The 27810-nt window shown below is 41.0% G+C and overlaps 2 protein-coding genes across 8 annotated transcripts in view; both read right to left on the bottom strand.

The window, feature by feature from the left end:
- Window positions 1-27810, bottom strand: part of Opcml (opioid binding protein/cell adhesion molecule like) — a 1098377-nt gene that overhangs the window by 299084 nt on the left and 771483 nt on the right. The gene's annotated exons all lie outside the window — the stretch shown is intronic.
- Window positions 24727-25091, bottom strand: LOC109676525 (small ribosomal subunit protein eS27-like). The gene has a single exon (XM_020152902.2). It carries the CDS (start codon window positions 25044-25046, stop codon window positions 24792-24794), a length of 255 nt encoding a protein of 84 aa, XP_020008491.2. The 5' UTR covers window positions 25047-25091; the 3' UTR covers window positions 24727-24791.

Here is a 27810-nt window from a genome sequence, read left to right as displayed (position 1 = left end):
TGCCAAAACACTAGCCCCCAATGAAACAGAATTACAAGATGAGGGTTTTGTGGAAGGAATTAGGTTTAGATAAAGGTCTTGAGGATGGTCGCCATGATGGGATAAGAAGAAAAAGGGACTGGAGTGGTTCCTTCAGCCATGCAAGCACACAGCAAGAAGGCAACTATTTATAAACCATAAACTGGGTCTTCAGCCTTGACCTTGGAGTGACCTGGCCTCAAGACTATGAGAAATACATCTGTGGTGTCAGCCACATAAAGTACACTACTTTGTTACAGCAACTTGAGCCAACCACGACAGTATGAATGCAAACGTTGTTATGATTCATAATGATATATTTTATATAACACGTTATCAATTTGTACATTTTATGTATGCACACATATATGTGTGCACATTTATACATATAAGTAACAATTCCCTCAAATTATTGATACATACTTATACAAAAATATTATATACTAAGACACCTTTTTCCCTCATTAATCCAAAACAGGTAAGGGTAGAATTCCAGATAAGTTACACTGTGTCATAGTAAGCAGTTTCTCTAAATTTGTTCTCTACCTTCTGCTCCCTTCTCAACTCCCTATGTACTGCCAAGACAAATGGGGTCATTCAGTATGACTGATCAGATGGTGGGGCAGGATTTGTGTATTAAAATGCCATGCACTTGGATGGACTTTCTTTCTTCCACTTTATGTTCAGTAATTGGTAAGCTGAGCCAAAACCTTTTTCTTGGACTCCCTCTTTCTCTCTGTTTGATAATACTGGTTATTACTTCCACTTACAGAACCATATGGCAAATGGCACATACTTAAGATTTAGCTTCAAAAGGAGGTAGGAAGCCCCATTAAAGACATGCACACCCCATTTCAACTCCACCAGATTTCTACATTGGGATGTGCTGGGAACTGGAACATCCAATAATAAAGCAACATGTCCTCACACACACTATTAATCTTGACATCTCTCTCAGAAGCCCTCCAAGAAGAGATTATGGGAAGGGCACCAGATCAGAGACAGCAGATCTTTCTGCCTGTAAATATTTTTAGAAAATGCACAGAAATAACTAGTGAAATCATAGAATTTTCTTTCATGAACATATTTTTTCAAAAAGAAATTATCCTTCATATCTCTTTGATCTGGTTGAAATAATGTAAGTATTTCTCTCTGTGGAATTGAAAAGAAAACCCAAATTTCTGTAGAAGAATGAGATGTGATAATTGATCAAGTGTGCTGGTCTAACATTTATCACCACATTCTTCAAAACAGGGGACGTCTTACTGGGGTTAAATTGTAATTGCTTTCCACTGAGGTCTCCTTCCATTCTTGCATTTAAAAGCATCCTTAAAATTTTCCCATTATAATGCTGCAGTTTCTACATGACAAAGGGAGACAAAAGTGTCTATTCATTTGTATCTTGTGATAAACTCAGCTCATATTCTGGAGACAAGAAAATGTGAGACCACTTTCCTAGGCGGAAGGTGTTTATGACACAATATAACTTGCATATAGTATAATGCTTTGAGTCATGTGCACCTGTTCTCATCACCTCATGCTAAGAGATCCTTGAAATTTAATATTTGCTCTGTTCTGGGTACCAAAGCCTCATTCACCTATTCTTCCCATAGTTGGTATTTGCTACGCTTTAAATTTTATTATGGTTTGTGTACAGCAAGTGCAGCATAAACAAAGAATTTGATGACAGAAAATGTGTCCCTATATTGCAACTCCACTACAAACTGGGGGCAAAGCACTGATGTGCCAGTTCACAGTGCCCAGGACCATCTTTTTATGCACTTTCTTGTCCATAAGACATTCATCAATCATAGCTGGAGTTTTTCCAGACACCACTAAGGTTCCTCATCATTACTTTTCTTTCAATGTTTTTATATCTCTGCTTCAACTCTCAAGATATCATTCTGATGTCCACTTCCAGTTTCTTAAAGTGGTTCTTCCTTGACATATGGACACAGCTCTTTCCTGAGAATTGGGTTTGGGCTCAGTTTAAACTCTATCTATAACTTTAGCCATGACCAATGCCAGCCAGGCCACCATGATCATTGGTGCAAAGGGGCTTGGTGGAAGGGTTGAATGGTAACCATTAATTCGACTCTCTTCCACCTTTATTGAGAAAGCAGTAAGCACTAGAGGCCTGCAGGTGGTATACAGGAAGTATGAAGCGTCTGCTCTTCATTGGCCAGAAGTCAAACTGTATAGAGCTTGGCTGAGAGACTCCACTCAGAAATCTGTAGAGGTTTAAGAACCCAAGACAATAAACAAACGTGCAAATAAATACAGTACAAATTGAACAAATAAATGCTGAGGGGACAACAGAAAATATGAAGTGGGACAATTCTCCAGAGAGCAGGAGTTACAAATACTCACTAGAGGCTACAGTGGCAAAAGTAAGTTTGAACTAAAATCTGTGATCATGTTCACAGAAATGAATGGGTAGTAAATATTCAGTATATGGAAAGCAGGCAGTTCACTGAGGAGCCACACCACGCCAGGAAAAATACTCTTGACCATATCCAAGGTATACATGCGCATTTTCCAACCGTCTTCACGCTCTGACCCTCACAGATACATGCACCTTCTCTCACAGGAGGCTCCATGGCATTAGACTGTATTTTGCTGATTGCATTCTGACTCACGGGGAAAGGCAGCTGGAGATGCTGCCTCCAGAATCAAACTCCTTTATGCCAAGGCCTCTGAACTTGTGGTCCAGCCTTTGAGATGCTTCCTTCCAAGACCCTGATCAGAGTTCATTTATAGGGCCATGCTCCATAAAACCCATCAGCACAAGTCTTTGATGGAGATGAATTATAGTTTACAAATGATTTAAATATTGTTAATGATGATATCAAGGTACTTGAGGCTCTGAAAGGAGAACTCTGAAAATGAGACTTTCCCAGAAACTCTGAAGTCTTAAGCACTTGTCAGTTCATGTTTTTAAAAAAGCACATTAGTTCTATGCAGTACCCATATAACCTTTCTCCTCTCCCTTGCTCTGTTTCCCTGGCAACCATTTAAAAGTGCTGCAAAAGGTCCTGCTGTCTGGAAGAAAGGACAGAAAAGGACAATGGTCTTAAGCTCTCTTTTTCTTGAGGGTTTTTCTCCATATTTCAGCCACTTCCCTGGTTCTTGGAGATTTCAGAGTCTCTAGAGCCATCTTACCTTGAATGTGCAACTGTGGGGTAATTAAGGAGGTGGGTGTCAGTCCAGGTGGAAGCAGCATCTATGAGATTATGGTTAGACATTCGAGGTCAGCTAGGAGGCCTTGAGAATGGGGTAGGACAACACTTTGCACATAAACAGAGATGGAAGTTTTCAGCAAGGTGCCTCCTGCCTTCAAAGTTGGATCTGAGGGAGAGGAATGTCCATAAGGCAGGGACACTGACTGTCAACTGCTACTCCAAAGGAGCCCAAGCAGAGGTAACAAATGAGCATGCTACTGCCAGGGGGATTGTACCACAGATCCTAGGGGCACTGACTTCACAAAGTCCTCCATGAATTTTCCCTCCCTCCCTGCCTTCCTCCCTCCCTGCCTTCCTTCCTTTCTTCCTTCCTTTTTTCTTTCTTCCCTTTCTATCATTTCCTCTCTCACTCTCTACTTCCTTCCCTCTCTCCTTCCCTCCCTCCCTCTCTCTCTTTCTTCCTTCCTTTTTGTTTTAATAACAGAAAATTTTCTTGTTTCACCAACTGCCATCTTCCTGGTTCCAGGAAAATACAAAAAGAAATGTGTTTTACAGGGCACCCCCTCATGCTCAGGACAAAGCCACAGGCAACAGAAGTCAAATGAAGTCTGCTGCTGAAGTGGTTCCTTAAAGACCCCTTTGTAAGAAAGCAAGGGCAACATGGGACAACACTCCTGTGCTGTGTTAAAGGGTTTACACCAGTGATCTCTTTAATCTCCTGAACACCTCTGTGACTAGATCCATTCTCATTAGCATTTGTGTTTAACCCTCCCCACCCTCCTCCTACCTTTCAGAGACTGTCTTTTTTTTTTTTTTTTGCCCAGGGCAAAGCTGGGGTTTAAACCCAGTTGTGTCTAAAGTTAAAAAGGTCAAGCTCACTCAAGGAGGCCTCACTGACCTCCTGTATTGACTATAAGGACTGACAGAGACTGAGAGGGAGCCAGCCAGAGGTTAGGATTAGAACTATCAAACTATCTAGGTTTGCATAAACCTTTTGTTATTCACCTACCCTGTGTTAATTCAGATGGTAACACAGAGCATCCTTGGTAACTGTGAGCTCTAAGGAAATCTCTTCCAGCCCTTGCTTTGGGACCAAGTGAAACCCACTGGATGACAATGCAGTTATATGGAATCACCAGATTATTCTTATCAATCTTCAGTGCCCTATCTGCAATAGTGTCTTTACCTGGTGACTCAGGATTAGGACAAACGGAATCTCAGAAGGCAGAAATTTAAAAGGGAGGGGAAAATATAAAGAAGTAAAAAGATAACTAAACCAACCTAGCTTATCTAAAGCTAGAGGTATGAGTTCTGTCAAGAAGAATTTGTTCTCTGAAGTAGACTCCAGACAGGTTAATTAAGGACATAATGTGCTATCTTGGTGACCTGTTTCCAGCTGGCTCTATGGAATCCTATCTGGTTCACTGCATTTTCCTCTCTTCTCCACTTTACTCATTCACAAATATTTACTAGATCCCTGCTACTTGTAAAGTGATGATTTAGGGCTAGCAATAAGTAGGGACTTCAAGTGGCTGGCTTCATGGAGCTTATCTTCTTACTGGGTAAATTAGATTTCAAATTAAAATAGAATAAAAGAAAAGAAAAGAATGTCTGCATGTTTTTTTCGTATATGAGTTTGGACTGTGCTTGGGTAAAACACAAACAAATGTGTCTGAAAGAGGGCAAGAACAGAAGTAAGCACAGGTTGTTCCTGTGCTCTGTTGAGAGGATGTGTGCTGAAGGGCATTGTGAGTGGACACAGGGAAATCATCCAAGAGATGCTCAAGATGATCGCACACTCCAGGAGAGACTGTTGGGAGTGTGCACACTCCATGCAACTGAGACGCACAGATTCTGCACTTCTTATTTTGAAGGAGAACTGGTAGGTCTCATTGATAGATTAGAGTGGATAGTTTATAGACCAAATGTCTGCAGCCCACATACAAAAGGATGGAGTCCTCATGAATGGAATTAGTGCCTTTATAAAAAAAAAAAGACCTCAAAGAGTTCTCTCACTCTCTTTTTGCCATTTGACGATTCAATGAGCAGACAGCAGTCTGCAACCCAAAGCCTGACTATGCTGGTACCCTGATCTCAGACTTCTGGCCTTCAGAACTGTGAGAAATAAATTTCTGTTTTTTATAAGTCACCCATTTTATGGTTCATTTTTTATAGATGCCTGAACTGACAGAAATAATGTGTGCAACAGGAAAGTCAAAGATAGATATAGGCATGTAGGCTGGTTGGTTTGTTTGTTTGTTTGACTTAGCAATAAGAATGGGAATACTGTAATCCAAGGAGCTGGGGAAGACTGCAGGAGGAGCTGGCTAGGTGATAGAGGTGGGTGGTAGAGGTACCACAATCTAAAGACCCAAGATGTGAGATTTTGATAAGTTAAGTTTGGAAAAACTGTAAGGCATTCAAGCAGAAATATCATGAAATAGTTGAACACACAAGTTTGGATTTCAGAAGATATTTCAGGGCTGAATAAAAATGTGGTTGCCCTCAACATAAACATGGTATTATAAAAAATCATGAAAGTAGATGAGGTCATCTATGGAATCAGCAGAGACAGAAAAGCCAAGAGGATGCAAAGGGTGCCCTGAGAACGCCATTGCTTAAGAATTGGGACATTAAGATTCAGTGAAGGAGCCCATTAGGTGGAAAAGTAAGGGAAGGTAGTGGATACCCCAGAGGCTAGAGAACAGATAACTTTTAAAAAGAAGTCGCAAAACCTGCTTCGACCATTGATTTATAAGGTGGAAGTCATTAGTATCCTTGTCAAGGAAAATTTTGGTAAAATGATACACATGTGTTAGGGGCTAAAGTTTTGTGTCCCTTCAAATTTATATATCAATAGTATGACATATGGAGCTGGGAGCTTTGGCAAGTGATCAGAATTAGAAGAGGTTATGAGTAGGGCCCTCAGGATGGGGTTAGTTTCCATATAAGGAGAGACACCAGAAAAGTTACTTTTCCCCACCTCTTTTGTGAAAGGACATAGTGAGGTGGCCACGTATAAGCCAGGAACCAAACCAGTAAGCACTTTCACCCAAAACTTCTTTCTAGCTTCCAGAACTGTGAGAAATAAACTCTGCTGCTTAGCCTCCCAATCTGTGCTATTTTGTTACAACAGGTCACACAGACTAATATGACATGGAAGCCTGTTCTGAATAAATTTAAGAGAAAATTGGCTGAAAAAAATTGAAAAACAGTGAATACAGGAAATTCTCCTTGAGAATTTTACTATCAAGTGTAGCTGAGATAGAGAGTCATAGCTAGAAGACAGTTTATGAGGTTTTTATAGGCAGGAAAATTTTAACACATGTGTGTTCCCTGTGGAACAATCCAACAGAGAAAGGAAATTGAAAGTATGGGAAGAGATGGTTGCAGGGGTCAGGAAACAAAATCCAGAGGCTTGGTCTGTGATAGAAGCAGAGGCCACCATTCATTCCAAAAAAAAAAAAAAAAAAAAAAAAAAAGGCAGGGAAAGTTCTTGGGTTGAGAGATTTGGTGTCAAGAATGTGTGTTTAATCTCTTGTGATTATAGTCACACACTCAAGGAAGCAACAGCAATCCAAGAATGAGGAGGAGAAGGAAAGAAGGGAGATCTGAAAACCATCTTATTGAACTTCATTTACCCATGGGTACCTTCTTGTCTAGCAATAGATTTAAACATTCTGTACAAATCTATGTACAATATTTTGATTTAAAAAGGGAAATAAGAAATGTTAATCTGCCTAAACAAAATATCTTTAGCCTAGTGTGGCACCATATGTCTGTAATCCCAGCACTTGGGAGGCTGAAGTAGGAAGACTGAGAGTTTGAGACCAGGGTAGGCTAAATAGTGAGACCCTGTCTCCAAGTCATAAAAAAAATAACCAGAGACAAATAAAAATCCTATCTAGACAAATTAGAACATTCTTTCAAGAAATAGTTTTTCCCCACCTTCCCACAGAGGCCCACTTCATGGGTGTTAACTCCATGCATTGTCTATGCTTCTGAAAGGAAAATCCACATTGGATTATTTACATCTACCTGGCAGCTCTAAGAACTCACAAGTTGTTTGGAACATAAAGCACAAAAAGTGTTCTCGAATGCTGCTTCTTTGCTGAGGAGGAGAAGGAGGCAGAGGCATAGGGCAAGAACAAAATGTGATCATAGCTCTTTGTCTAGTATGGCTTGAAATTTAACCTTAACTGTGACTTCCTTTAAGGAAAGAACCCCCACTCCTTTACCCCATCAGGGCTTCTTCGCTTATTCCTTATGGCCCTTGTTTTGGATTCACCTTCTGTGTGCCCTGGCTACCCATTCATAGAATGATGATGGAAAGAGCAGTTCCTGTGTTGCTCATATTGTCTTATCCTGTGAAATCCTACAAAGCAGGAAGAGACAACTGTAGGAACCTGGGTCAGGATCCAGAGCACTGACCAGACACTGATATGATACAGCCCAAGGTCATCAACCATTCCTAAGGAAAAGAAGGCTGATTCTTGACTGTAAATACTTAGCGATCATGAGAGATAAAATAACCCTCTTGACAACATTCCATCAAATTGGGAGCTGTTGGAGAACCAGAGGCCAAATTATGCATAGAACAAAAGACTCCATTTACTGGGCAGTTTTCGTTTTATTCATTTTCTCTTTTGGTCCAGAAAAGCACTTCAAATACATGATCTCATTTAATCCTCACTCCAAGTTCAGGAAATAGGAATTATCAACCCCATTCCTTTCCAAATGAGGAAACTGAAACTTGGAAACATGATATAACTTGGCTAAGGTCAGGTAGCTATTAAGTAGCAGAGCTGGAATTCAACCAAGTTCTGTCTGCATCCATAGCCCCACGCTCTTAATCACAGTTTCTTTTCTGCGTCCGTAAGCCCTCCATTGAATTACTGTTTCCTCCAGCTATGCTTGTGAAAGAAACGTACCTGTCAGTACCTGAGCTGCTGGACATGGAAAGTTCACTACTCCAGTTTCTACGAATTTGTGATACAAGTGTTAAGAAGGAAAAGCCAGGCCTCCCAGAGAAAAGCCAGCCACACTATCTCTGCCTTTCAGTGGGCAGATTGGGAGTTAAAATCACAGTCTAATCAACCCACACACAGGCACAGTATTTGAAAGGCATGCAATACCACAGAACAGTACTTCTCTAGAGACAGGACTTCGGCATGAACAAGAAGCAAAATAGCTGAATCAAAGGCCCCACAGGCACAGGAGCAGGCTTCAGTGTGATCAGGCATGGTGTGTGCATGGAAGGTGTGATTTTGTGTAGTGTGGGTGATTGGTTGTGTTAGTTAATTGTGTATTTTTAAGTTTGTTACCACTTCACACCAAGCATCTCCTTAAAATGAGAGAGAGAGGAGTGAGAGAAGCAAAACAAAAGGCCTAATCTAATATTCAACAAACATACTGCACCCAAACAGCACATCTTTGTCTGAAACCTTAGTTCCAAGAACCACTTACAGGCTTTCATCAACACATTATAATATTAATCAAGACTCATAATGCCTAGTGATTTGCATGCCAACAAATATATTTACACTGTAAATTGTTTGTTGAGGAGCCTTGGAGACAAATGCAATTCACTGCCATAGAACTGAATGGTAAAGAAAATTCCCCATGAAAATCTGGGGAAATGAAGCATCTGTAGATGCCGAGCCTCCAGAGCTCGGCATTCCATCGTTAGCATTCCCTCCAACTTCTTACAAAGAACTCTGGTCCCAATGCCTTAAGAATCAGTTTCACTATAAGTTTTTCTCCTCTTACTGACAAAACCATGCCACAAAATGATTCCAGTTTTCATAGGGAGATAGATGGGTAGATAGTAGACAGTCCTCCTTCCTAAGCCACTCCTGAGCAGCTGTTAGGCCTCCCGATCATTGAGTCCACCTTCTAAACACATCAGATTTCTCCACTTCTCTCCACTCCCATCATCAACACTGTACTCACAGTTACCATCACCCTCTTCCAGGGCTATTGTAATTAGTGGCCTCTGGCTCTCTGCTCCCACTCTTGACTTGTAGTTCCAGTGTAAGAATTTATAGTACCCAAATGCCATTTGGATGAGATGAGGGGTGTCTCTATGATAAACTCTATCTATCGGATAAACCTCACAAGGTACTCATACTGCTGTCTTCCTCCTTCTCTATCCTTCTAACAGCCTCTCGTAGAGGTCGTCCTCTAGGTCCCCTAGGCTGTCTCAAAGACCCTACTGATCCACCCTCCCAGAATTCTGCACTTCTATTACAGAGCACTTATCATGGTAAGCAATTAAATAATCATTTTAATTCATTTAATTTAAAGTCTATCTTCCTCATTCTGATTCATTTTTATAATGTATTCCTGAAGTATGAGAGATGCAGAGTCCAAGAACAATATTCTAAGAGAGTGTTGTTGAAAATAAAATTGTCTTCATTCATTTCTTCTTTGGGCCAAAACAAATTTAGTATCCATTGTATACAAGTATTGTTTAGCCAGCTAGCTAAATTCATGAACCTCTGTCTGTCTGTCTATCTATCTATCTATACCTATAGCCATGTAGATATATCAAGAGATGGATACATAGATACAGACACAGACATAGAAAGCATATTTCTGTCTACCTAAATGGGATGATGGGCACACACAGCACTACAAGTATTAGTTGAAGTAGATGCCATTGGTGAGAGTAGCCAATGAAAAATATCCAGTGGAGAAAGTAGAACAAGAAGGAGGACTACAAATATCTATTTGTTGACCAGCAACTCCCAAGATTGCTCCACTGAGCCAAAATATATTACAGGCACAGTGTGAAAAAATAATAATCTTTTAATTCTCAGGTACCTTTGATTTTATATTTATACCTGCCTTTCCAGGCTTGATACCATTCTGTCCATTGATTCTAATTTTATTTCTTAGCGGGCAAAGAAAGAGCCATTTTGTGTTTTCAGTGGAAAGAAGACCTCACTGGAGTCAAAATCTAACCTTTATATAGTCATTCAACAAGTATGCATCCTTTAAAGTTTGATCCTATGCATGTGCTGAGTGAGAGGGATAGCCAGTCAGCAGCTGTACAGCTGCAGGGCACAGAGCAAATAGAAACTAGACCTTTTGTTCCCATTCCTGGCAGTAATGGGTGCTATCTGCAGATTCAAAGACTGCCAAGGTGTTGCTGTTACCTTTGAAGGAATTAGCTGATCAGGAGGATGCAGCCTAAAGACATGTGAGTAATGATGCATAAAAAGCACTGGGGGGATCCTGCTAAGGTGGAGGGTGAGGGGTTGTTGGGGTGATATTGTGGAAGGGGCAGGCTTGGAAATGGCTTCAAGGTTCATATGACTGAAACTGAGATTGGAGTGTAGTGGCTGTGAGAATGGTGCAAGGATTGTGAGCAAAGAAAACCTCATGTGAAGACATAGGGAACAATTTGGTACATCCCTCAAAAGTAAGAAGGAAGTTCTACTGACGCTTCGTACTTTGAAGCTTTGTCCACTGTGTTCTCAGGGTGGGTAGGGGAGAGGGAAAGAAATGTGTCAGGGAAGTGGGGCTGCGATGTGGCCTTTGCAGACGCTGAACCATGCTGAAGTATCTGGAAGACTTCCTATGAACAAATAGATCCTTTAGAAAAATTTCAACTTAAAAGATCAAATATACAGAAAATTAGAAACTAGAATAAAACTGAATCATGGGAAATGGCTATTATAAGTTAACAATAGTTCAATGTTGGCAGTTCCCTATGGTTACTAAATTTCCCAAATTTAATGGACATTTTATGCCCATATGTGCATATTTGGCAATTGCTAATATTTTGTCATAGTTACCTTCATTCCTTAAATATTTTTAAGGTGAATTACAACCACTATAACATTTCTCCCATAAATATTAATATTTATCTTTAAAAATTTGATATTTGTACAGAAACATAACATGATTAAATGCTTAATATAATTAGCAAATGTACTTTCCTATCACAAAATAGTCAATATTCAAATTTCTCCAGTTTCCACAACATTAACTTTATACCTGCTCTCGAAACACTTGGATCATATCAAGAACCATGCATTGAACTTTGTTATTACACTCCTTAAGTAAAAGAAGTCTTTAAAAGAGTGTTTTGCAGTACAGAGTTTCCTGAATACATTAAAAATAAAACTGCCATATGATCCAGCAATTCCATTCCTAGGGATATACCCAAAGGAATGTAAGTCAGGTTACAAGAAAAATAACTGCACACCCATGTTTACTGCAGCATTATTCACAATAGATAAGCTATGGAAACAGCCAAGATGCCCCACAACTGATGAATGGATTAAGAAAATGTGGTATTAATATACAGTGGAATTTTATTCAGCCTTAAAGAAGAATGAAATTTTGTCATTTGTAGGTAAATGGATGGAACTGGAGAACATCATCTTATGTGAACTTGACCAGGTTAAGGAAGCCAAAGGCCTCATGTTTTGCCTCATATGTAGAACACAGGCACAATACATACAAGCAACATAATGAAAAACAGGGGAAGTCAATAACAGGAGAGGGAGGGTAAAAGAAGGAAGTTAAGGTGAATATGGTTGATGTACTTTCTATACAAGAATGAATATAGAATCTTTAAACCTGCTGAAAGCACCATAAGAGGAGGGCTAAGGTAGAAAGGAGAAATATAGAGGGGATGGACCAATTTGGCTTATCATTCATATATACATAGAAATGTCACAATGAAATAACCTCCATAGCTATCTTAAACAAACAAAAATGTCTTTTTCTAAAAAATGGAGACTAGGAAGGTACAACAGGCCAGCATGGGGTGGTGGTGCCAACTTAAGGGGGGAGGGATACAAGGAAAAGGTGTAGGAGAGTTAATGTAGTAGAAATAGTATGTACTCATGTATGAAAATAGATAAATGAGACCTGTTGAAACTACTCCAGGAATGGGGACAGAAGGGATAAAGGAGAATGAAGGAGGGCATGAATTCAAGAACATTTGTAAATGTCACAATGTACCCCAGCACAACAATAAAGTGGTAAGAAGAAGAAAAAAAAACTGCAAAATACCTCAAAAATATTATGTTTATAAAAATCAATAAATAATTGTTTTACATAAAGCATTTGGGGTTGCTATTTTTTTCTATAAAATAAGGAGTCCAATATATTCTAAAGGATAGAATGATTTATATGGTTCATAGATTCATTCCTAAAATAAGAATCATATACAATCTAAATTGACTTTTTTTTCAGTTAAATAAACTGAGATATGGTATGATTGCTTGATTTGTACTAGATCACACAGTTGGTCAACATTTTTTGAGTCTTTTACAGTTAAAAATCACACAACCAAGAACAAAACAATAATACAGATATGACATATTATCAAATCACAATATGCCATTCATCTTCAGAATATAGCTAACACTGATGAGGAATGCTCCACTCTAAAACAACCAGGTGGTCGTGGTACAGCTGTGCCACATAGCAGGTGGCTGAGAGCATACAGGAGGTTTGTTTAGCTGCTGAACAAATGGGAAGCACTCTGTCCCTAGTCTAACTGGGTTAGTTGAGAAGCCAACCCTCTGTTCTTAGGATTCTAAAAATAAACTATAAGCAACCCTCCTAGGGCAGAATAGTTTCAAGTGTACAAGTGTGACTTGTGACCTGTCCCCTTGGCCTAGGTGGTTCAAGCATCAGTTGTGTGAACCAACTAAACAAGTATAGCATACTAATAGTTCTAATTGTATCTACCATAGTCCTTCCTTATCTGTGGGGTATATTTTCCAGGATGCCAGTGGATGCCTGAAACCATGGATTGTATTAAACCCTATGTGTGCTATATTTAATTTCCCCCCAGACACACACATATGATAAATTATAATTAATAAAGCAGTCACAGTAAAGAATAACAATAACAACTATATAATAAATATAATTATATAATAATTACAACCGTCCATAATAATAAAATTGCCACCATCACTATTCTTGCACTTTAGGGCCATTATTAAGTTAAATAAGGGTTACTTGAACAAAAGCCCTGTGTCATAGTGTGACAGTTGATCTGATACCTGAAATGGCTCCTAAGTAACATATACAGCATAGATACACTGGATGAAGGGATAACTCATGTCCCAAGTGAGAGAGAGCAGGGTAGCCCACAATTTCATCACACTACTGAGAATAGCATGCAATTTTTTACCTCAAGATTATTTATTTCTTGAATTTCTCATTTAATATTTTCAGCTCATGTTTAACTGCAGGTACCTGAAACCATGAAAAGGAAAGTCACAGATAGAGGGTACTGAGGTAGAGGGGACTGCAGAATGAATTATGTATGAGTGGATGTGTCTTTCTGTCTAGTTCTAGAAATAATTGATGTTAGTAATGCTCCCAGTACTAAAACGCTATGAGTAGTACCGTTATCATGAAAGCATAAGAGGAGAAGTAGAACTTGGAAGGAAAACTTAGTAGTTTTGAACACTACGTTAGCTGAGGTTCTTGACAGCTAAGACAAAAAAGACCCACAATGGACAGACAAATTCTCAGGCTTATATTTTTTTTCATGAAAGTAATGTCAATATTGTTATCATGTGTCATCATCGAGGTCATGGCTACCATAATGATCACAGCTACCACTCCCAATCATCTTCACCATCATTGTCATCACTGTTGCCACCACCACCATGATGACCATTGTCATCGTCATCATTGCCACCATCATCTCTATCATCACCACCATGTCACCTCCAGGTCCAACTACTTTAATACTAACAGCAAGGATAGCACCTACAACATTAATTCACTTACTTTAGGACCCATGTTCACTGTGTTTCATGCATGTGCCAGTGTGCTTAATAACATGAAAAATAAAATGATGAATGTATCAATGGCTAATGTGTAAATCAAAACCACACCTCCCAAATGAGATTCCTTGGCAGTTGAAAAAGTAATTTCTACAATTATTAAAATAACTGCAATTCACAGAGTGCCTTCTAAGAACTAGAATCTAGGGGCTGAGGATCTCACTCAAATGGTAGAGTGCCTGGCTAGCAAGTCAAAGTCCTGAGTTCAAACTCCAGTACTGCCAAAAAAAAAAAAAAGTTAAAAAAAGAACCAGAATGTATTCAATGTCCTCACATCTATTCCTTCATTTAATCTACTCAAGAACACTGAAAGTTAAGTACTAGTCTTATTTTGTGAAGGTAGAATTTGAGAGCCAGAGCTGCTAGAACAATTTACTAAGGCTGACAGCAAGTCTGTGGTAGAGTTAGGATTATCACTCACTTGCCTAATGTGAAATGTGATTCTCTTTCCACTAAGCTCTATAGCTTCTTATGATCAAAATGTTCTTTTTAAGGAGAATCCAGGAAGAGTGAGATGTAGGTCTCTTTAGGAGACATTGTTAGTGATGTACTTAATGACTATATCTAAGGCCATGATCTTCAAATGCCTGAAGGGACTACTGATCATGATGGAAAAAGAAAGTGAAGGAAGAAAAGCAGACAGACACCGTCATTCCCAACATGGCCATGTGTGCTGGTGCCTCCTCACTCCTGCTGAGCCATTCCTTCCCCTCTCTCATTTCTCATCCAATCACAGAGGCAAATGCAAAAATTCCATGATAATAAATCAACCTAAGAGTATGACGTCAACCACCTTCTAGCCCAGAAGACTTTCTTGGTTGGTGATGGCCAGGGCTCCAGAGCTCTAGGACTCAATTGAGTTATGACAAGTCACTGTTATTAGGAAATTAAAATGAGTGTTTTGAGGTAGTCTTTAAACTGCTGGGTGGCAGATTAATTGAAGGCACTGCTCTCCCAGCAGAGATGCTCTAAAGAAGGAGGGGGAAATAATCAGAAAGTGAAAGAGATCCCACCTCTCAGCTTGTCTTTGGTCATCAGCTCTGAATGAGAAATTCTTACCGATATGTCAGTGGCTCAGGATGAGCTTGAAAGAGGTAACAGAGAGAGGGTGATGTTCTATGTTTAGTACTTCCTGTTTTGAGGCCCTTCCATTCCCTTGCTTTTCTCCCTCAATCCAGCAAGCATATGCTCAGCCTGTGAACTTCTCCCTGGGGTAACTTACCTTATGCACCAGGAAGTAGTCTCCTCTACAACTGGCAACTTCAGTAACTAGGCACATGACTGCAGACAGAAGAGCTAGGTCTAGATAGTATTTTCAACAGATCAGCTATGAGATACGGCTTAACCTCCAGGGTCAGTCTCCTCATCTGTAAAGTGGGGATATTACTATTTGCTTTGTAGGCAGGTGTAGTGGCACATACCTGTAATCCCAGCCATTCAGAAGATGGAGGCAGGAGGATCACAAAGTTGAGGTCAGCCAGGGCAAAGTTAGGGAGACCCTATCTCAAAATACAAACCAAAAGGCTGGGGTCATGACTCAAATTGTAGAAAGCTGTCTGGATTTAATCCCCATTACATGTAGAAAACAAAAACCTGCTTTGGAAGATCATTGGGAGAATTAAAGCAGATAAGCATGAAAGCCCTTTATCATCTTATCATAAAGTCTGGCAAGTAGCAAGTACTTAGAAGAAATGCATATTCACCCCATGTTTCCATGGAGGACTTCTGTTCACTTAGCAGGAGAAAGAAGGACTTGGTAAAAACATCTGGTGGCTCTCTTCAACCTCTTACTCCTCTCTAATGAAGGATGAGTGACTTCACTGATTGGTGAGTCTCATTGGTTGGGCCACGCTGAAGGGCAATTAAATCAAAACATTGCCCAGTGTTTTCCTCTTGCTCTGCAGAATCCACATTCTGGCCTGGACCAGGTGTTCTGCTTTATCAGAGCCTCTGCAAGGCCAGATAGCTGGGGCAGAGCCTCACCCTCCTCCTAACCCTAGTCTGAGTTTCCAAACTTTCAGTCTCACTCTTTCTGCATGCCCTTGATGGGACATAGTCCTCCACTCAGAAGCAAGCAAGGGTGCCTAACGTTTGCACCACGAATCCATTTCTCCACAAGGAAGGCCACAGGATCCAAACAGAATGGAGGGGAAAGGTGCATCTTCCAAGAGTGATGCCAGTAGCTGTTGATCCCTGTCCCCAACTTGTTTCTGCTCTTAGTTCCCAGAGGACTCCAGGAGGAGCAGGATGCAAGTCATAAGTACAACAGAAAGCAGCCTGCTCTATAATCACAATTGTTAATATCTAATGATAATATGTCATTATCCAAAACATACCCTAATGGAGGTGAACTCCCGGGAATCTTTGACTTTAGTCTGAGCTTTTGAAGTTTGTGACAACATAGTCTTAAGTACCTGTGACAGGCTCTCTGCCATTTCTTCCTCATTTTCCCTGACAGAGGCAGCCACTGTTTGCCCCTGAATTTAGTCCTGGGGGTTATCACTACTTTTTAGCTAGCAGAAGAACCGAAACACTAGAGCTGATTACCTTTCTAGGCTTAGATAGAAGCAGAATCCAAATTTATAACAGTGAGGGATATGGGTACAAAGGTAGGGGTGTAAAAGGACGAAAAAGGGAGATTTTAAAAAAATTTTTATTGTTTTATTATTCATATGTGCATACAATGCTTGGGTCATTTCTTCCCCTTGCCCCCACCCCTCACTTACCACTCACTCCACCTCCTCCTTCTACCCCCCAACCCCTCAATACCCAGCAGAAACTATTTTGCCCTTATTTCTAATTTTGTTGTAGAGAGAGTATAAGCAATAATAGGAAGGAACAAGTGTTTTTGCTGGTTGAGATAAGGATGGCTATACAGGGAGTTGACTCACATTAATTTCCTGTGCATGTGTGTTACCTTCTAGGTTAATTCTTTTTGATCTAACCTTTTCTCTAGTTCCTGGTTCCATTCTCCTATTGGCCTCAGTTGTTTTAAAGTATCTGCTTTAGTTTCTCTGCGTTGAGAGCAACAAATGCTAGCTAATTTTTTAGGTGTCTTACCTATCCTCACCCCTCCCTTGTGTGCTCTTGCTTTTGTCATGTGCTCAAAGTCCAATACCCTTGTTGTGTTTGCCCTTGATCTAATGTCTGCATATGAGGGAGAACATATGATTTTTGGTCTTTTGGGCCAAGCTAACCTCACTCAGAATGATGTTCTCCAATTCCATCCATTTACCAGCGAATGATAACATTTCGTTTTTCTTCGTGGCTGCATAAAATTCCATTGTGTATAGATACGACCTTTTCTTGATCCATTCGTCAGTAGTAGGGCATCTTGGCTGTTTCCATAACTTGGCTATTGTGAATAGTGCTGCAATAAACATGGGTGTGGGGGTGCCTCTGGAGTAACCTGTGTCACAGTCTTTTGGGTATATCCCCAAGAGTGGTATTGCTGGATCAAATGGTAGATCAATGTTTACCTTTTTAAGTAGCCTACAAATTTTTTTCCAGAGTGGTTGTACTAGTTTACATTCCCACCAACAGTGTAAGAGGGTTCCTTTTTCCCTGCATCCTTGCCAACACCTGTTGTTGGTGGTGTTGCTAATGATGGCTATTCTAACAGGGGTGAGGTGGAATCTTAGTGTGGTTTTAATTTGCATTTCCTTTATTGCTAGAGATGGTGAGCATTTTTTCATGTGTTTTTTGGCCATTTGAATTTCTTCAAAAAGGGAGATTTTTAAAGAATATCTTACATGTGCCTATTTCTGCTTTCTAGACAAGGATGTCCCAGAAGCATGGAATGTAGCTGGTGCCCTGCCCTTGGTTTCTAAATGTCATGCTCTACTCAACAGAATGGAGGCTTGAGGGCCATGTTTGACTGCAGGACTGGGGAAGAAAGAACAGAAAAATCTAAAAAATATTCTGTGCCAGAAAGAAAGGAAGTTCTCAAACAACAAGGAGGACATGCCAAAAGGACATAGGGACCAACTGTCCAAATCTAGAACAAATGAATGTGTAAACAAATAATTCCAACAAGATTATAATCCATTGAATAAAACAAATTTTCCCATACTAACAGCTAACAAGCAAGCAAACAGTTAAACAAATATTGGATATTGAAAGGGAGAAGTTCTTTCTTACATAAATATATCAACTAATGATGTGTAAGGATTGATCACCTCATTACAACCACACCAGTAACAATTAACCTAAGCAGGGAGCATCAATGGATGATGATGTAAGTTATTTACATCATCTCAAAATATCTGGCTGGAAATTATATACTTATTCCAAAAGGAAAAGTAGTAGTGTTCACTGGAGGATACTGGCAGATAGCACTTTAGCCAAGTGATTACTGTCACAGTCACCAATAATGAGATGAACCTGATACAGTGCACAGAGGACACATCATGTATATGGTATTCTTGCCCCAAAATGAATGAGGACAGAGGAGAAAATCTTTTTCCTGTAACCTTATGTCATGGAAAAGGCTGGCATTCCTCTCTGGTCCCTTTTCTAAGGGCACTAATCCCATCACAAAGGATCCACTCTCATGACCTGAAAATATCCCCAAATGCAATCATACTGAGGATTAGAATTTCAATATAGGAATTTGGGGAAAACCCAAATACTCAAACTAAAGCAGGGACAGTCTACAAATGTGTCAGTGTCTTGAAAGATAAAGAAAGTCTAGGAAAGCTTGAAGATATGACTAGTAAATGGATTGTGTGATCTTGTACCAGATTCTGGATGGGAAAGAAAATGCAAGAAAAGACAGTATGGAAAATTGGAAAATTTGTAATGATTACTGTGTATTAAATAATAATATTGTATCAGGGTAAAAGGTCCTGAATTTTATAATTGTAAGAGAATATCTTATTTATAGAAAAATGGACACTTAAGCGATGAGAAAAAGGACATGATGTCTTAAGCTAAGTGAAAAATATGAACAGAAAAGTAAAGATTTACACATGTATGTGCATTATTTCTATCATTCATCTATCCATCTATCCAGCAAAGGATGATAAAACAAATGTTTTTGTTCCACTATTGCAATTATCTAAAAGTAAAACATTCACAAGAAGCTTATGTTTGTAGACAGACTACCAGCAATATCCCTTAGTTTATATGACCTTCTTTAAAGGGCCCTGGGCAATTTGTGAGCATGAAATCACACAGGTTTGTTAGGAATGTCCTCATTTCACATGTGACCAAACTGAAGTACAGAGAAGTATGTGATTTGTCACAGCTCTGTTGCTTACATTTGCACATGTGCTCAGAAAGCCTGCACCCGAGTGGCACGTCAGAAGCCTGCTTACCTAATTTCTGCTTACTTTCCCCTTGACTGACAAGCTGAGTGTTCTCCATTCTCTGCCAGTCATGCAGACTGTGGTCCCCAGCCTGCGAAATTCCTACTCTCTCCCATCATTTGCCTCTGGTTCATCCAGGCACCTGGCATTTAAGTGGGGCCTGTTTTGAGGAGGTGTTTTTGTTTTTTCATTTCTTTATGCAAGTTACCTTAACCTCCTTAGACTAATACAATGTGAGTATGAATAGACAATTGCTGTTTCTATGAAAACTAAGCAGAATATTCTGAAAAGATTCAATAAAATAAGCTGGGAAAAAAGCCTATGAAATTGAATTGAGTGTGGAAAACATGTAGAGGAGAGGGGAAAAATCATAAAGTCTAGAAGTATTTTGTACTCAGGATGCTTAACAATGAGAGCCTTCACCTGCATGCTTGACTTTGAAGAAACCCGAGTTTGACATTGGACTTGGTGACCCATGAACACTGTCAGTTCAAGAGGGTACCAATCCCCAGTCAGCAGATTCATTCTCAAAGAAAAGGATTTGTGTCAAAAGTCAAACCAAGGTACCTTTACATGTTTGCTTTATAATGTCTTTCTCCCGATTGCCACCGTGTGTTGCTTTTTCTTCCAACAATCTACTGGCTTGTTTTATTTGAAACTATAAAAGGACTTCTGTTGTTCCCATTTTAGACTATACCCAGTTCCCTGTTACTCTACTATGTTTAGGTCACGTAACAGTCCAAAACATCACCTTTGATTCACAGCTGGAAAAGGATGTGCCCCAAATCCTATCTACATGTGATTCTATTAGCTAATTTGTAGTAGGACTCATTATGATCCATTCAAATCCTCCCCTGCCTTCAGACTATTGAACCATCCATTCTCCAAAATCCAAGTTCAGCCAAAGCAAGATGGCAAGCATTAAGATTTCTACAATTTGGGGGCCTGTGAATAAAATAATACAAATAGATCTATATTGAGTCCTCTCATCCACTGAACTGGGAAATAATTATGTGTATTTGCTATCATTTATTTGTGGATCCAAATGCTTATAACAGATTTACTGTAATTTTCAGTCTAACCTAGCAACCTAGAAAATGCCACGTAGAAGCTGATGCATTTCAAAAAGAAAAAAAGAAAAAGAATGAAAATCTTATCTACCTTCTCCCTTGATAATTGTAGCATAATTAAGAGAAGAAAATAGCACACACCTTCCACTTTCACCCCAGCCTGGCCTTCACCGAGTAGTCAAGGCTTTTCTTTTTGGGTAATGGCCTCTAGGGTTCTGCAGCCTGACCCTCAAGAAGCCTACAGATAAGTGGGAGCAGCCAGTGGTAGGAAGAAGCAGGGGTTGAAAGAGGGGCACTGGCGAAAGCAGCACTTTATTTGATAAAATTGTAAAGAGCAGCTTGTACTGTGGAGAAAGAATCTTGAAGTAATAAATGTCAGGTTTATGAACAATTGAGCCTTTCTATTCCTGTTGAAATTGCTCTTTAAGGTCAACATAGTAAGTGCTCCCTCGGGTGGCAAGGCTGTTCTGTTCTGCTGAGTGTTAGGCAGCTGTGGACCACTGGGAATGGAGAGCAGCTGGGGTGCTGGCTTGGTGCACTGGGTTACTGGGGTCTGCAATGAAAAAAAGGGATAAGTACACTGGGCAGTTTTTGTTTTGTTTTGCTTTTTGTGGTATTACTGGAGTTTGAACCCAGAGTCTCACCCTTGCTAGGCAGGGTCTCTACCACTTGAGCCACACCCAGCCCTTTTTTTGCTTTATTTTTCAAGTAGGGTGTCTGTTCTCCCCTGGGGCCAACCTTGTCCACAACCCTCCTACTTATGGCTTCCTGTGTATCTGGGACCACAGACCTGCACCACCACACCCTGCTTGACAATTGAGATGGGGGAGTCTCTCTAACTTTTTGCCTGGGCTGGCCTCAGTCCTCCTGATCTGTACCACCTGAGTTGCTGGGAGTATAGAAGTAAACCACTATGCCTGTCCATATGCTGAGTGATTAACTGATTTTAATTTAAAAAAACCACACACACAAGACTACCTATGTATCTACACAAAAGAGTATGGAACTAGGGGCAAAATATGTGGTCCTTTAATGCCAGAACCACCCCCCATTCAACAGGAGAAAACAACCTCAAGAATCAGGCTCCAGCTCCCACAGCTGATGTCTTCGTACCCACTCTTCAAAACAAAAGCCATTAACGAGGTGGAATTCTCATTTCAGTATTTGCCCCCTACCTCAAAGTAGATGTTCCTTTTGGGAGTTAAGATTAAGAAGAATGGGGAGAAGGGAGGGCAAAAGCAGAGTGATGGGGGGAAGTGAGTATGATTGAAGTGCTTTATTTGCACGTATGAAAATAGAACAATGATGTAACAGGTACTTAAAAGCTGTTTTTTGCTTTAAAGCACCGACTCCTTGCATGGGCCCACAACCTAACTGAAAATAGGAGAAAAGCTAGGCATCCCAGCCTCCATTTTGGATCTGTGTTGTTTGCTCTGCACCATTCTCTCCTGCAGTCACTTTGCAGCTAACTTGGAATCCAGAAGGACAAGAAAAAGGATAAATAGCTGGTGATAGGAGACAAGCTACCCCCTGCCAGGCAGCAATGACTCTTATTGTCAAGGCCCTTACCAATCCAGAGACAATGAGCTCCTTGACCACCTGTGACTGCTACTTATGACCCCTTATGACCACTGGATCCCACAAATGACTGGGACTGCTTAATAATTATGCATGCCTCTCCCTCTGTCCCCATTTCTTCCTCCTCTATTTAAAGGAAAAGCCAATGTCTGTATGGGGGAAATGGGTTTAAATGCTATTTTGCTTTTTCCCACAGTGTGTCCACATTGTGTCAACTTAATCTCCTTTCTCTGACCTCTGCCATAATTTATCTCTATGGAACCCAGGAATTTAGGCCAGGGGCCAAAAAAAATCCTGTAACAATGAAACCCATTAAAATTATTTTTTAAAAACGGGGAGTGGAGTAAAAAAGAGTAATAGAGGGGTGAATTTGCTCATTCAGTATGTGCTTGAATGGAAACGTCACAATGAATCTCCTTTGTACAACTAATACATAGTAATAAATTTTTTAAAAATAAAGTTAAGAAGTATGACCAAGCGATATGTAAAACTCCTCAAAGTGTAACGGGGAGGAGGGAGTCAAATGAAAGCAGGGAGTATATGCACATTTAAAATTGAACACACACCCCAAAATTGACTTTGGCAGTTAAAGGTCAAAGTGCTGGATCCCTCTTCTTTTGTCTGTATGCCAGAGACAAATACAACATTCGTCTTATTTCCTCATCATATACAGAGAAAGAAAATAAGGAGAATACAGGTTAGGGAAATTGCTAAGATTCCAGTCCGGCAAAATCCTGCACAGGGGAAGAGGAAGTTCTGATGTCCTTGCAGGTTTTTTTGAAGAACAAGGCATCTGAGGAGACTAGGGCAGCTCTCTACCCAGGCACTTGTGTTTGTTGAGTGTGACCCAGGAAAGGTGAGGAAAGGACAGCAGTTTCAGGTCCTGAAGCAATATCCTGCCAACTGGATTATGGCACTAGAGACAGGAAAAAATGCAGAATTTCAGCTTTTATTTTCAAAATATATGCAGTCACTCAAAAGTGAGGAAACTGTTGAACATTTCTCATGTCTCTAGTCCTGTCTCAGATGGTGGGCATGCTGCAGTACACAGGAGCAATCCCCAAGGTGAGGTTGAAAGTTGTTATACCTTTGCTGGAAAAAGGCGGTTACCTTAGTGCTGAATAACTGCCTTAGAATAAGAAAGAAATGAGGGATGGGAGGAGAGAGGGAGGGAGAGGAAAAGAGAGAGAGAAAAGAAAGAGAAAGAGGAGGAGGGGTAGTGTAAGAGGCACTCAAGTTGCTTTTGCTGAAAAGCACTGACTCCTTACTTGGACCCACAAATTAACTTAAAACTGGAGAAGCTTGGCATGCCTGCCTCCATTTGTATCTGTCTTTGCTCAAAGCCATTCTCTTTACAGTCACACTGCAATCACCTTGAAATCCAAAAAAGACAGAACTGGTAACATGTTTGTACAAGGGACTAAAACATTCCATAAAGACCAGTGGAGTGTGTAGGACAGACCACCCCTCCAAATAAGGACAATTACCTATAATGATGAGTCTGCATCCTGAAGCAGGAATAATCACCTCATGGGAACCAGATCACCACCCTCAAGTGATGACAGCGATAACATCTTCTCTGGAAACCCTCTAGGAACCTTTGGACTGAGATAATGGTCAACCAGGACCATTATCTCAGGTCCTGTGATAATGTGACTAGGACTGTTTAACTATGCATACCTTGTCCCCTGCCCCCAGTTCTTTTGTCTATTTAAATCTATAGTTCATGTCTGTACCCCAAAGATTGCTGAAGATGAGCTGAGCGCTTACTCTTTCTCTTCCCACGGCATGCCCCACCCATGTAACAAACCTCCTTTCTCTGCCTTCACCATGCCTCTTTATTTGGCATTTATGGGGGGGTGACTAGAGCTGGCATGGGGAATCTCAGGAGTTTGGTCCTCGGGTCCAAAACTCCAGTTTCAGGAGGAGGAGAAGAAACAATGAGATATGTCTTTATACCCCCACATGCTGTCTCCACCTTCTCTGTGCTGGAATCCAGCATTACCTGCTTGCAAAGCACTCAGAAGGAAAAGCCTTTTGCTGGAGAGCTAACTTCACACCTGTTTTTCCTGACTGGGTAGCTGAGGCACAGCTGTCCATGTCACCTGTTTTGAGATTAAGCTAAAGAAGATACTTCACCCTCCTAAGCCAAGCAGCTTTCTGCTTCCTTCTTGCACCATGTAGACATTTTGAAACAAGTTCCCAAGGAGCTTGCTAGAAGCATTGGCAGCTGGAATTGAACCAGCAACAGCAGAAAGAAGCCTGTGGCAAAAATCAATGCAAGAGGTGGGAGAAGGGGGCCCTCAGGAGGCTCGGTGACTGATGTAATGGGAAACAAAAGTGAGCTGCCTTGGGAGCTGACTTGTATTCTCTGGGGTTACAGCAGCAGGGCCTTGATAGACCATATGGTCTGGCCTTGACCATTAAATCTCTGCATGCCCTCAGAGCAGCAGCCCTCACTGTGGCTGGCTTTCACTTCTTGTTATTCTTTTTTTTTTTTTGATTAACAGTCAGTTCTTTCAATACTAACAAAACATAGGCGGAAGTAAAAATTCCATTTATATATAGCATCCCAATTTCTAAATCAAGCTCAAGATTTACCAAATGAGCCTATGTGGATATAATGTCCTAAACGGACGTTTTAAAAACTTGGCCACTTACTGCCCCAAATGTCTCTTAGTGCTCCACTCTTCTGAATAGTCGAGGATGGAGCTTCCTAGCAGTTAAACAAGACAAACACTATATATCCAAAATGTATTTATTGGGATGGTTTTGATTTCCCACTCATCTTGATTCAGGGTGCTTTTAATGCTGCTTCCCTCTGAAGGAACATCTTTCTGTAAGCCTTGCTTTTCCTCCTGTGGGCTGGCAGAGGACAGTGGAGCAACCAACACACAAAACTACCGTTTGTGCATGGCTAAAAACGGTGGTGATTTTATAGCATCCTGGGCACTTCACATCCATGAAGTAGGAATTGGGGCTTTGCACCAGGCGCTTCTTCTTGTGTTTCCTCTTCTCCTCCTCTGGCGAGGGATGAAGAAGATCCTTTGCTAGAGGCATGTTCTTGCTAGGAGGTTCTCACTGCTAGAAAGGGCACTTCTTGTTATTCTTGGCTCTAGGAGTCCTGATCACAGGGTGGTTTGATATCATAATCCAAAGAATTAGATAGAAACCATCTGGAAGAGCAACCAACTTTAACCTTGAGGGCTACTTGAAAATAACCTTCATCCACCGAGTCCTATGTTCACATGGAAAAAGAGGTTATTTAGAACATATTTCAAAACCCATCAAGGTCTTGGGAGCCATCCACCTCAGAAGAGACTGACATTTAAACAACTAAGCTTTGAGATCTATAGAATGTATTTTTTTCCCATCTGCTTCGTGCCAAGTTGTCAGTTATCTGCACGATGGGGATACAATAAACAGGGCCAAGAAGGTAACAAAACTCCCAGCAGAGGCTAAGGAACCGAAAGTCGAAAGGCCATGCCTGCAATAAATCAATTAACTGATTATTCAATAGAGTTAAATGTACCAATGCTTCTTACCACAGACTCTCAAGGCAGGAAAAGGAATCAGTGAGAAACAGAAGATGAACAATTGATCCTATAATTATTACTACTTTCTTTAAGCTGAGGCTCCCTTGATTCCCCACTGAAGTGTCCACAGAACTTGTGAGTATCTATAAAAATGTGTATGGCACCTTCTACACATATAGTGCTCTCTGCCTGTGTCCTGTTCTTCAGTAAATTTGTGAAACTCCATCAATTAATGACAGCAAAGTGGAAATGTAGTGTCTAAAAGCCATGGTGGAAGTCAATGAAAAGTCACAGAATATAAAGTCTGAGTTCTGCTTTATGGTTCTTTGACTTAACTACACAGACTGTGATTCTTCACAACAAACCATCTCTAGTCAAGGTGACTCTCCAGGAAAGAGTTTTGTGCAGCTAGAAAAAGCTCACATCTACTTAACACCACATGAGGCAGGCGCCAGCTCTGCTGCTTCCTGTAAATGGAGCATAACTGGCCTCAGCTGGGCTGGAGGTTGAAGCAGCTCAGAAGGAGCCAGAACCTCTGTTCTCTGGATTTGAGCCACACAGCCCCAAGCCCAGACTTCGACCTGGGGCACTGCCATTGCAGGGTAAATGCCATTTTCCATGATTCAGATTCCTACATCTGAAACACCTCCACTAACTGCACTACTGGGAGATGAAATTCTGATACAGCAAAAAAACAGCAAATTACTGGCAACCACCATTTATTTTGCCAAAACCCTTTGCTAAAATAGTAAAATATAAAATTACATCCTAATTGTGACCAGCCTGGAAAGAGCATGTAAAAAACACGCCATAAAATAGTTCTATCTGTACTGGGGAAGAGACCAGCGTCTTGAACATGGGGTTTCAAGAGTCCTGGTGGAAACAGTATGACTGATGGGGTGGGGGTCCAGCCTCTGCTAGCCCCCAAGTATGTTTGTGTGGCTCTGCATCCACAGGCCTTTGAAGCGGGGCTGCACAATGGCATGTGGTGGTCCCAGGTCCCAGGAAGTGGTACAGCTCAGCATGCTGACTCCAGGCCTCCCTTAACCTCCCTTCCACTCCTGCACAGGAAGAGCACATCCACATCTATGAGTTTTATATAGCAAGATTAGCAATGGTAGTTTATTTTGCAGAAAACAAGTCCACAGTTTAAATAAAAACATGGAAGGCCACTGGGAGAGACAGCATTTGAAATGCTCCACATTTCAAAACAACCCAGTGGGATATTTCCCACAGTATCAGCTAACTTGCAAAAAGCATCTGCAGAACCAGGGAAGAGGCTACTGGACTCAAAGCCAGAGTGTGATCAAAGTCCAGCTTAGTTCCCCTTTAGTCACATAATTCTTGTTTTGAAAGTCTGACCTGACACGTGCTAGAGAAGGAAGAGAAACGCCTTTTGCAGCCATGGTATCAGAGTTGTTGTTGTGTCATTCTGGTAGGAGATAAGAATTCAGGGCACAGAACCAAATCACCGGAGAGCACAGGAAAGGGAGAACTGATTGGCAGGGAGGGGCAGAGACCCAGGGAGGGGCAGGATAGACCGCGACAGTGGCACCCTAAGATGTGACATGGGACGACATCCTCATTCCTGCAGCTCCCTTCTAGGAAGGAGGCCAACATAAACTCTTCCACTCCACAGTGCCCAAATAGATCCAAAAGAAATTTAAAAAGGGGGGAGGATTTATCTGGCACTGGGGCACCCCTCAGCCACTCTGCTGATACTGCCTTCCAGGGAGGCGTGATTTGAGGAGAACTGTGCCAGAGGCTGAAATACCAACCGCAGGCTTGCCCTCCTCCCACCACGTTTAATTTTATTTCTATCAAGCAGTGCTTCTGATTGCCTCACTTTGGAGGGTTGGCAGCAGTACATTAACCTGCCCGATCGCAGTGAGCAACGTGGGCTGCCAACGTGGCTAGCAAAGGGCCCCTTCTGGATCTGCAGGCTCCCAGAGATGCTGACAAAAATCAGCAAAAGAAAAACCTCAGCACATGGTGGCACTTTCTTGCCTCACTATTAACGTTTGCATTGGTAAACACACAGTGAGCTTCGTGTCCAAACTGTTCTGCACCCCGACACTGGACACAGCACACTTCCATCCTCTCTCCTGGATGTCCTGGGCTCAGGTCTCTCGTCCCCTTTCTTCTAGACACTCTGACTTTTTAATTTTTGTGGCCTTTCTTTCTGGACTCCACACGATTCCACCACGACTGGTTAAATAATCCCACTGAGCCTAAAAGTACTTAGAAATAACTCTATCAATCACCCTGGGAGCTCAGAAAGGGGAGAT

The sequence above is a fragment of the Castor canadensis genome, chromosome 2 (genome assembly GCF_047511655.1).
Source record: "Castor canadensis chromosome 2, mCasCan1.hap1v2, whole genome shotgun sequence".
Lineage (NCBI taxonomy): Eukaryota > Metazoa > Chordata > Mammalia > Rodentia > Castoridae > Castor > Castor canadensis.
Note: the sequence above shows the minus strand (reverse complement) of the source record. Positions and strands in the feature narration are given on the sequence as shown.

Excerpts from the sequence above, each read along its gene's own strand:
- LOC109676525 (XM_020152902.2), bottom strand. The coding sequence starts at position 25,046 with ATGCCTCTAGCAAAGGATCTTCTTCATCCCTCGCCAGAGGAGGAGAAG.